Source organism: Suillus fuscotomentosus (genome assembly GCF_016647785.1).
Source record: "Suillus fuscotomentosus strain FC203 chromosome Unknown F5891scaffold_24, whole genome shotgun sequence".
Classification (NCBI taxonomy): domain Eukaryota; kingdom Fungi; phylum Basidiomycota; class Agaricomycetes; order Boletales; family Suillaceae; genus Suillus; species Suillus fuscotomentosus.
In genome coordinates this window covers 66,404-77,836 of record NW_024539536.1, presented here as the reverse complement: position 1 = coordinate 77,836, position 11,433 = coordinate 66,404, and the positions used below count along the sequence as shown (strand labels likewise).

Genomic DNA, 11,433 nt, shown 5'->3' with positions numbered 1-11,433 from the left:
TTTCAAGCTCTTGGTTGAGCCGTTCGGTCTGGCCATCTGTCTGAGGGTGGTAGGCAGTGGAAAGTGCGACTTGGTAGTCGAGGAGTTGTCCTAGCTCTCTTGCTAGCTTCGAGGCGAATTTGGGGCCTCGGTCCGAGATGATCTTGTCATAGAGTCCGAAGCGCATGAACACTTTCTTGAAGAAAAGTTCGGCTACTCCTGCCGCTGTGATGGTTTTTCTGCAAGGGCAGAGAATTACCCCCTTCGTAAGCCCATGGTCTACCACGACCATGACAGAATCGTAGCCGGTGCTCTCGGGGAGGTCGGTGATCAAATCAACCGAAACCTGAGCGAAGGGCTGGAGGGCTGAGGAGGGTATCGGGGTGAGGGGAGGTGTCGTGGGGTGGGTGTTAACCTTCATCTGCTGGCACATGGTGCAGCCATCGACATATTTCCTAATGAAGGAGCCCATTCCGGGCTACCAGTAGGATTTCTTGATGTTCCATTCGGTACCCGAACACCCGGGGTGCCCGGCGGTTGGGTGATCGTGATGCAGAGACAACACGCGATGCCGGAGGTCGGGGGGAAAATAGGCACGATCCTTATAGAAGAGAACACCATCGGTGAACCTCCAATCGGAAAGTGCAGACTTCATGGGGGTGCGCACACCCCGGAGAGAGCGTCCAAGGCTGTTTTCACAGTCTGGTCGGAGGGGTCGTCAGAGAGTCGTTGGAACTCGTCTGCGAGTTCAGCGTCAATTAGACGGGTGAACAGGGTGTCGGGGAGGAGGATACGATCTTCGTTATCCTGACCAGCTATAGCGTGGTCCGGACGGCAGGATAAGGCATCTGGTGCAGCGAGCTTTGTTCCAGGAACGTGGTGAAGTTCCAGATCAAAGTTGGTGAGTGTGAGGTGCCACCGGGCCTGTCGTCGGGTGAGTCGTTGTGCGGAGCGGAAATAGATCAGGTTCTTGTGATCCGTGAAGACAATGACCGGGTGAGGGTTTCCTTCGAGGAAGTGCCTCCAAGCCTGAAGGGCTCGAATGATGGCAAGGAGTTCCCGGTCATAGATCTCGTAATTCCGTTCGGCCGCGTTGAGGGATTGGGAGAGATAGCCGCAGGGGTGGTAATCCCCATTGCTATCGGTCTGGAGCAAGACTGCTCCCGTCGCGAAGAGTGAAGCGTCAGTTGCAAGTGCAAACTGTCGCGAAGAGTCGGGGTTCCGCAGAACCGGTTCGGTGGTGAAAAGCTTCTTCAGATGCTGGAATGAAGCTTCAGTGGAATCAGACCAAGAGAAGGGGATCTCCTTCTTGGTTAGGTCTAGGAGAGGGCGTGCGATGTCGGAATAGTGGGGAATGAAATGACGGTAGAAGTTGCAGAATCCGAGGAAGGACCGCACGTCCTTGACTGAAGAGGGTTGTTGCCATTCGCTGATGCCTTTCAGCTTGGCAGTGTCCATAGCGACCTGTCCGGGTCGAATGATCATACCGAGGTACTCGACTTCTTGAGTGTCGAAAGTACATTTCTCGGGTTTGAGGAAGAGAGACTCTTTGCGGAGTTTCTCTAACACTCGGCGGGTCCTCTGCCGGTGTTCGTCCAGGTTATCTGAAAAGATCAGGATGTCGTCCATATAGACGATTAACCATCCTTCGTTCAGTTCTTCTGAAAACGTCTGGTTCATGTAAGCTTGGAAGGTAGCGGGCGAATTGCACAATCCAAAAAACATTACCTTGGGCTCAAAGAGCCCGTATGAGGTGGAGAACGCGGCTTTCCACCTATCGTCGGGATGAATGAGGATATTGTTGTATCCTGAGCGTACATCGACTTTTGTGAACCATTGCGCCTTGTTGAGCTTCGCAAGCAAGGGTGGTATCAAAGGGAGTGGGTACACGTTCTTGATCGTCCATTCGTTGATGTATCGATAGTCCTGGCAGGGGCGGAGAGATCCGTCCTTCTTGCCGACAAAGAAGAATCCAGCAGCTTGAGGAGACTTCGAGGGTTGGATGAAATCTTTGGCGAGGTGTTCATCCAAAAATGCTTTGACAGCGTCGGTTTCCTTTGGTGAGAGCGGGTAGGCTCGAGAAGACTTCGGAATGAAGCCCTCCTTCGTCTCGATCTTGTGGTCTACCCCCGGCCGAGAGGGAGGGAGTTTGTTTAGACCGTCCTTTCCGAAGATATCAGCAAAATCATGAAGATAGGAAGGTACCAGTTCTTCGAATGATTTCTTCTTCTTCTCCTGTGCGTCCTCCATAGCAAATTCTTGAGCTTTATTGGAGGTCTTCGTGTAGTCCTGCTGAGAAGCGAGGATCCAGAGGTTCCGGAGAGGTTTTGCTCATCTGTGGAGAGCCTTCCAGATTTCTTTCTTCGAGGTCCCGTCCTTGGTGAGCGGGGTGTCGAAAGAGATGTTCTCGATGATCCAGACGGATGTTCCGTCCGAAGCATATTCCACTAGAACTTCATCATCAGTGAGGGGATAAGTGGAGATTTCCTCAACTTTATGCACGAGATGGGTCTGTCCGACCCAGACATCGTCCATAGTGTTGAAGTCGGTGTGTTCGAAGGGCACGATGATTGGTGTCGTCTTCTTCTTGTTACACTTTCTGCGTTTCTTGATTTCTTCGAGGCAATGTTGCGTGCCTTCGGGGAGTCGCTTGAGGGGCAAAAAATCCTTGTCGTCGAGTTCTTCTAGGACAGCCTTTTCTCCACAAAAGAGATATGGCTTGGCCTTGCTTTCTCGCCGGGAGGCGTTGAGTTCCCTCTCCACCTCCTTTGAGCTATTGGTTGCAGGCAGGGAGATCATGTTGGCCTTCCAGTCGATATTGGGCATCATGGCGCTAAGCCAAGGTTTTCCAAAAAGTAGATCATCATGCTTGGAAAGTTTCGTTATGTTGAACTTTCCATACATAAGTCTCCGATCGAGACGAATGAATAGCATGCAGTAGTGGGTTACCTGTCCTGCCGAGGATGGGCTCCCGTCTACTGTGGTGATCCGGAAGGGTTTCTTGAGTAGGAGGGTCCGGATCCCATTTCGCTTGACGAAGTCATAGCTAATGAAAGTCCCACCTGCCCCTGAGTCGATGATGGCGGTCGACTGAACAGTTTTGGCACTGCAAGAAGAGAAAAGTGTCACCGGGACACGAAACTCGTTGGATTTACCAACAGCTTTAGTATACAATGCACAGATAGAGGGAATTGACCGTTCGACAAGCCCTCTCTTTAAAAATCCTTTCTTTTGACAAGGTTGACTTCCATGTCTTCCCTGTCAGAAGACTCATCAAGCTGGCGGACGCCAGACTTGCTTGGCTTCTTGCCTTTGTCTTCTTCGTCGTTCTTGTCTCCTCGGCGCACCTTCGGGTGGAACCGGGAGTCGTTTGCTCGATGGCCCTTCTCCTTGCATTTGAAGCAAAGGCCTTTATCGAAGCACTTCTGTCGTTCCTCAGGCGTGAGGGAACGATCGACGTCCATAGCATCAGGATCGCATTGGCGGACCTGAGGCTTGGGGACGTGCCGGTGGCCGGAAGGGCGTACCGATCTGTTGTTGGACACAACTGCTCTTGATCGCTTGTAGTTGGCTTCCAACTGTGTCGCAGCAGTGTACCATTTGTCGATAGTGGTGGGGACGACCTCCTTCCCGTAGATGGCGGTTCGAAGTCCTGGTTTCAACCCTCGTTCGAAGAAGTGGATGAGGGCGACGTCCTGCTTGAGACTAGCAGTGGATGACAGGGTTTTGAACGTCGCAATGTAGGGCATCACGTCGCCGGTTTGACACAAACCGTGAAGCTTGGTTAGAGCCTCGGTCATCCGGTCGATCGGGTGGAAGGATTCGATGAAAGCCTTCTTGAAGTCCTTCCAGCTACCGAAGTTGACAGTAGGTTTGTCGAAAGCCGTTTGGTAGAAGGTGTCGGCCCAGACGCGGGCATCTCCATCGTTCATATACTGGAGTGCAACAGCGACCTTGGTTTGGTCGGTGCTGTAGATCGTCGGGTTGATGAGGAAGTATGTCTCCACTGAGTACATCCAGCGCTCGGAATCATCGATGCTTCCATCATAGTTCTGTGGTACTCCAGCCTTTAGTTCAGGTCTGGATACGACCACTGTCAGTTGTTGGGTGGGGCCTCCGGACATTCTTGTTCCAGGGTTCGAGTTGAGGTTGCCATACGGTTGTTCGTCGGGAAACTCGTCAGAGGACGTGTGGTCTTCTTCCGATTCTTCTTCTTCGGAGTCTGGAGTGTTGGGATCGCGTTCCCAAGGGTACTTCGGGATCCAGGTAGTCATGGTGTCTGTCGGTTAATGGCCATGCGGATGGCAGGGCACAAAAAAAGTAACTTGAATCTTTTGTTACGCACTCAAATAGATCTGTTATGCGGAGCCCTAAGAGGGGCGTCGTCCACTAATGTTCGTGACGTAACCGGAAGGGTCCGGTGTAGCGACTGAGACTGGCAACGACAAGTCGGCAGATATCAGAGACGCGCGTGTCACGTGACTTCTAAGACAGATGTCTTTAAAGTCACTGACGTTCTCAAAGTAAGGACAGTCTTGTCCGAACGATGAGTAGTCGATCGAGGTAGACTTAGGCGCGACGAGCACCTAAGAAAAGATACTAGAGACTGAAGCTGAGGGGGCTTCAGAGGGAAGTATGTTCGAGGGAAGATTGAGTAGATTCAAGTTAGGGAATCTAGTACAGAGTGACCGACTACTTATACTAAGTGGAAAGGGTTAAGGGCAAGGCTACCATACTGTAGGTAAGGGCAAAGGGGAGACGGAAAGGGTATAGGTACACTGATAGCAGAGCCTGATTAGTGATGTGAGGTTGAATGCGGAATGAGACCGAGAAACGTTGGAATGAGCCAACGGTAAAAGATACAATGTGCAGCACGCATGAGTCAGAGGAAAGATAAGACAAGATAAGGAAAGCCACATTGGTGGCACGCGTCAGAACGAGTCATAGCCTGAAGGCACGTGCGCACGTTGGTGCGATAGGAGGGGGATGAGGGACGGGAATGGTCCCGAGGATCCGGTCAACGGATAGTCGGTAGAGAAGTACGAGCTGGAGGCATACGAGGGCAAGGACAAAGGGGAAAAATGATAGGGGGGCCATGTAGCCGATGTTACTTGTAACAGTGGCCATGATCATGGCGTCTTCATCGACAGAACTCTTGAGTTTCGCATCGTCAAGACCGTCGTTGGTAAAGTACCATAGCTCAATGTACTCGCCCTTGTCGAGTTTGCATAAAGCATAGGAAGATGGAAGGATTGTGGCCTTCAGAGGGACGTCAAGATTTGGAACCGCAGTGTATTTATGCTTGTTCTTTTTCCTATCTTCTTTCCGCGCTGCTTCCTCCTTGTCATGGGTCTCTTGCTCCTGCCTTTCTTGCTCCTCGTTCTTGAGTCTCTCTAAGTGTTCTCACCTGTCTCTGTCTTCGTTTAGCTGTTCTTGCCATTGAAGCTTTGTGGCATCGTTCTCCGCTTGCCATATGTTCCTGAGTATTACAATAGCCTGAGCTTCAGTGATATTCTCATTGGTTAGTTGAAGCCTCGTGTTAATGAAGGCGTCATCTGCATAATTAGGACAAAAACTCAAATTCGGGTCGCTCGGAAGACGAGGCATATTAGAGTTGAAAGGATTCTAGTCCGTTGTATAAAGGAAATGCGAAAGAACGAGTGTTACGACTTGGTGTCGTGGAGTACTGAGAGTTTGCAAGTGGTAGTACGAAGCAAAGAAGCGATGTCCCAAAAAGGACATCTGTCACATAGACGACATTCTATGTTTGTCCTCGTTCCTCGGACTCACTTAGAAGACAAACTTTGACATTTTATTTTATGATTAAATTAGTATATTATGAGGGAAACCAGGTTTTTTATCATATCACCTATTATTGATTATTGGCTTCAACATATTTGAGAACAAGCTTACAGAGAAAATGCTAGTAACAAAGCATTGATAGGTCTAATATAGGAGGTCCAGAAGCAAGTCAATTATTTATTTTTATTTACTGCATTGTCCTTTTAAGATCTAATTATGATAACTTGACAACTTAGTGACCTCATCTCCACTCTAAAAATAGTATTTCTTTGCAGTAGAAAACATTCCCTCAGTCAAGACAAATTTAATACTTGCATCACTAGTCAGCAAGGCAAAAGTTTGATAAATCAAAGACTAGTGTTACTGTGACTTATCACATATAAGTCTATGTGTAAATGAAGCATCATTCCAAAGGAGTTGATGCTTAAAAAGGCCTTACTAACATCAAAAAGGGTACAAGAGAAAACCAGTTGAAGTTATCCTTCCTACTTTGATAGATTCAAATAATGATGACCAGATGTAGGAGTCCTTTAATGGTGAACCCCTTACCCACAGTATGTTGCACTGCAAGTAGATTAACCATTATATTCTAATCAGATTGAAGGTGTGAGGGAAATTTTGAAGTATATCACTGAGCTGGCTTCAGAAAAAAGCTGTTAGGTAGGCTCTTTCTAACTCAATCATGTGGTGCTAAGTTGCTTATGAAATATCATATCATAGAAATTTCTTAGTGTGGGAGCAAAAAAATTGGTCAAATAGGTTTACTTATAACTACAATGAACTTGTACTTATAATCAACATGACTAGTAATTTCTACAAAGAGTCATTTGACTACCTCAAAGATTGTCTTACTATAGCCATCACCAGTATTCCTTACAATAGTGACATTGTCTGTCCTCAAATTTACATGAATCATAAACTGCAGATCAAGCATAAATCTGTGACTCCTGGTGACCATAACTATTACAGCTGTGGAAGGATCCATGGAGAGTGTGCTGATATTGGGGCTTGGGCAGTGTACATTAACTAAACACAAAGATTATATCTTTTCAAAGATATAGAGTGAGGTACTGGCTCATCTAGAAGTTGACCTTGTAGTTATTATTTTGATCAATGAAGCTACATCCTACAAGAGTCCTAGCCCTAACTCCACTGCATTCAAGACCCTCATACCTAAGGATGTTACCAATTCTGAGCCCCTTCCCTCAAATCCTTCATTAGATAAATAACCTTGCTCATGCTCATATCTTTTACTTTCGAGTCGCCTACCTCACAGGAGACACAGCAGCATGTGGTATAGTAATGATTAGTGTCGGCAGCGGCAGCAGCATCAGACTCAGTGTGTACTAGTACTATCAGATTCATCTTGCTCGCAATGCCTTCAAGTTTGAGTCTAATGCTAATTTATTCAAATACAGGTAATATAATTATATACCTGCACTATAGATCAGCGGCTACTAGCACTGCAGACATGACTACTCTTATCCCTTGGTCATGCGATGAGGTGACTGACTTGGAGTGAAACATCCTCAAGAGCGCCAGGTGCAGCTGTAGCAGTTTTGATCATGCATTGCCTGACATGTGATGTCTTGTTACTTAAGGGTCTTATATGAAAGTTGTGTATAATGACAACACAATTATACACAGTGAAGACTTCTTGCCAGTCTTTAAGTCCACGGTCTCCGACTTTTCTACTTCGTGGGAAGTAACGTGGTGAGTTCTTGGGAGGATTTAGTTTGTTGTCCTCTTCTTATATAGTCTTATACGAAGTGTTGTGGAACGTTCTGTGTTCTGGATAAATTTGTTAGGTTTGTTTCAGCCTAGTAGGTCGTGTTTCAACCTATGAAAGTCTGTTTCAACTTTGTTGTCCTTAGATATGTGTCTCACTTTCTGTTGAAAGAGAGAGTCTTATGAATACACGTAAAGCTTAGAATGAGAGCTGTTCAATGGTTATATAGTCAACCCCTGTAAGGTAGTATACAACTTAGAGTAGATAATGATATCTTAGATTACCTCAAGGCACTTATATTGGCCTGCACTTTAAGTCTTAGTGGTCTCACACGGTTTGAGATAAGAGTCAAGTGGGAGGATTGTATTTCATGGGTGAAAATGGGGTCCTTTTATACCTTTTGGGAACCCCCTTACTAAGCATGATTAATCAGATGGATTGATAAGAATGTGGCTTACAAACCAGGTGATGAATCAGCTTATTACTAAGCACATTACAAATACAGTGTAATCTTACAAAGAAATTACAAACCATGACAAACCATGAGTGAACATGTTGAGTCAGCTTAAATAATATTACAAACCAGAATATTTCCCAGTCACATGATGTGATGACAAATAAAATCTGGTGGCTGAAAGAAGCCAAATAAAAATAAACAGTCAGAAATAAATAGAGATACAAAACTTGGTGGCTGAAAGAAGCCAAATAACAATAAACAATGAGAAATAAACAGAAGGTCACATGCTTGATACAAATACAAGTTAAAAATAAGTCTGAAAAGTGAGAAATAAAATACAAGACAATGAATCAAAGGAAAAATGGAGAAGTAACTCAGTGACAGAGGGCTAGACAGTCTCTCATATCTTCCTTATCACTCTCTATATATATCTGACATGGTATAAATCACATACCATGCATGACAACAGAACGTTTCTGCTCACACTCTCATTTACTATGTCTTTAATAAAGGTGACTGCCATGCTGTATATTTGTCGTCTGGCATGGTTTAATGATTTATTTGTTTTTATCTTAAATATTTTGCCCCTGTCACGTAGATCAGATCAAAATCGTAGACACCAAACCTGAGGCCTGATCCTTAGCTAAGCATGTGCCAAAGAGCCACTCTAGTAAGCAAGGTATCCCAGTGGATCATCATTTTAGCCACCTTTTGTTTTCTTGAAGTTGAGTGGTGATTCAGACTCTTCTGATCATCAGCATGTCGACTACTACTAGTACGACGATAGTCAGAAATCCATTCTGTACCAGTTATCTCCTTCCCGATATCACCAGACAAACAAGGAGTAGGTCCATGCTCAGTAGCAGGGAGAAGACCATCAAGGCAAAAACCAAACTCAGATCCATTTCAGATGAACCTGCAGACTATTTAATGGTCGAAGGCACTCGACAAACTATTTCTGCACCTCCACCCATGGACAAAGCAGAACATAACAGCCCAATTTCGATCCTTGCTACTGCAAGAGTGCCAAAGCGAACATATATTTTACTACATCATTTCAATTCGGCCAACCCTAAGATCTCGCCATCAGGTAGTGATCATAATGTTTTAGCCTATGCATATGTCGACACTAACTTTTCTTGAACTTTTGAAGGTCGATATATATGCAAGAAGGTCCTACAGTTCATCTCATATCATACTGCAGAGTGTGAGGTATGTTATCTCTCAAATTGATGGGCTTAGTGATACTAATTCATCATTTTTATCATCACTTATCAGGAGTTCTCTGCTGTTGCACCTGGGAAATACACAAAGCTAGAATGATTCATAGAGTGTTCATTCAGGTGTGAATACAAGGTGTGTTGGTGCTAGCAATACTTCAAGTTGGGTCACACTGTATCTAATTGCGACCATACTTCTGTATAGATTGACTTATATTCAGAAAGATCGCACTTTATTAGTAGAAATGCCCTCGGCCATGCACGAGGCTCCAATGGCTGCCATCCAAACTGCTTTCTTGAATTTCTTTTCCACACTAGTTCACATTTTTCAGGTATTTGACATATTGTCCAGAAGATATGCTCCCTACAATGACTTTGTATGCATGTACTACATGTTAGAAACTCAAGACACAAGAACTATTCCTTGTAGTATTGTAAGCTTGTCTTTCTCAAGTACACATTATGAAAGGAGTGTTTCACATTTTTTAGTGTTTAAGTATATGAGCTTCAAAATATGGTTTCTAATATCTCTTCAGTATCATACACAATATATCAGGAGCATAGGTTAGTAGGATCAGTCCCTGGGGTTATATATATTTACATCCTCCTAGTGGTTCATCCCCTGAGAAAAAAATTCCTGCAACTCCAGCTCTCCAGGATGGTAGGTGGGCTTTTAATATGTACATATAAGATATATTTATCATATAGATATACCAGAACAATATCAGAATCCTTGTCTACAATCCAAAGTCTCCTCCTGCATACACTGTACCATATTTTCGCATTTTTGAAGTTTTTCACTACATTATCATTGGATAGACTATACAATTTGTTCATATATTCCTTATGGTACATATGTGAAGCCCTCCCATGGCCATGATCAGGTATAAATATGTCAAAATAATGATAGCAAGCATATATTTGCATAGGAATAAGTCACCTACCATCCTGGAGGACTGGAGCTGTAGGAAAAAATTTCTCATGGGCCATACTACCAGGAGAAGGTACAAATATATTGACATAGCAAAGAGTCCTGATGTCCTGAGCTTCTAACATGTTATATATATATATATATATACCAATGCATTATAGGGAGCATATCTGCTGGACAATATGTCAAATACCTGAAAAATGTGAACTGGTTTATGTATTTTGAGAGGTATGTATGTATGAATTTAACATATCTACTAATTTAAGACACTTCAGAAGCTCACACAAGTGGTGTAATACATTCATTAAAACTATAATATATAATATATACAGTCAGAACACCTCCTCTGCTAAAGGGGCAAAAAAGTAAATCTGTTTTAGTCCTGAGATGCACATATGATTATTAGCACTACAGACATAATGTGTGTAGGCCGTAGACCACAAACAAACTTACAAAACCATCTCATTGCTAGTCAGTGAGTATTATGCTTAATTTTAACACTATGGCCTGACTCAAAGGCTCATTGTGCATGATATTTCCAGGTGCGCCACTTGAATGAGCTGATATCAAAATTGAAAAGCTACTCTTTTGAAAGCCAGCAGTGAAAACATGTGTCCTTGATACTGCCAAGTGCACAAATCCAGCAATTTTGCAAAGTGCTGGAAGATCATAAATGAGGGGAATAATGACAGCCTGAACCAGTCTTCCATAGAGGTAATCCACTGTTTGCAAAATATATATCCTGGGATGTCAAAAGAGTAAGAGTTTATGAGTGGGCAAAGATAATGATTAACATGATAGATACTGGGTTCTTGTAGACTGAGAATGATACCCACCAAGTAGACAATTTTTATCTGGTATCATAAATGGACAGGGAGGTTCATGCACACTATATATATATAGCACTGACTGATACACTCTTGTCCACAGTTTTGTTTCCAAATAGGTTAAACCAATCAACGAACAAACTAAATATAAGGTGCACTTCACTTAAAGGTGCATCAAGCCAAGGTTGGCCATCAGGGCCTTTGATTACACAAAACACTTCAGCATCCAAAATATCTTTAATAGGTCTAGGAACCTAACAATTTCATATATGGGGAAAGATTGGCTGCTGTCTTTGTAAGATTGTTTTTGTAATAGCCCTTTCAATGTCAGGGTGCACTAGCAAATAATCAAGCCAAGATTTCATGATTTGGTAACCAAAGGTGTTTAGAGCTTCAGGAATTCTAGTGACCTGAGATATTTGCATGAGAAACATACTAAGAAGTGTACTATAAGGCTCACTCCCTATTGTTTCATGGTGACTGCAATG

At 44.1% G+C, this 11,433-nt stretch overlaps 1 protein-coding gene across 1 annotated transcript; it reads right to left on the bottom strand.

Moving 5' to 3' along the window:
• Positions 1-4,920: 4,920 nt before the first annotated feature.
• F5891DRAFT_951235 (uncharacterized protein) lies at positions 4,921-5,586 on the bottom strand (the record flags this gene model as incomplete). The annotated part of the gene is given in 2 exon segments (XM_041375026.1): positions 4,921-5,368; positions 5,387-5,586. The coding sequence occupies 2 exon segments, from the start codon at positions 5,584-5,586 to the stop codon at positions 4,921-4,923; spliced, it is 648 nt and encodes a 215-aa protein (XP_041226461.1).
• Between the last annotated feature and the right edge of the window lie 5,847 nt (positions 5,587-11,433).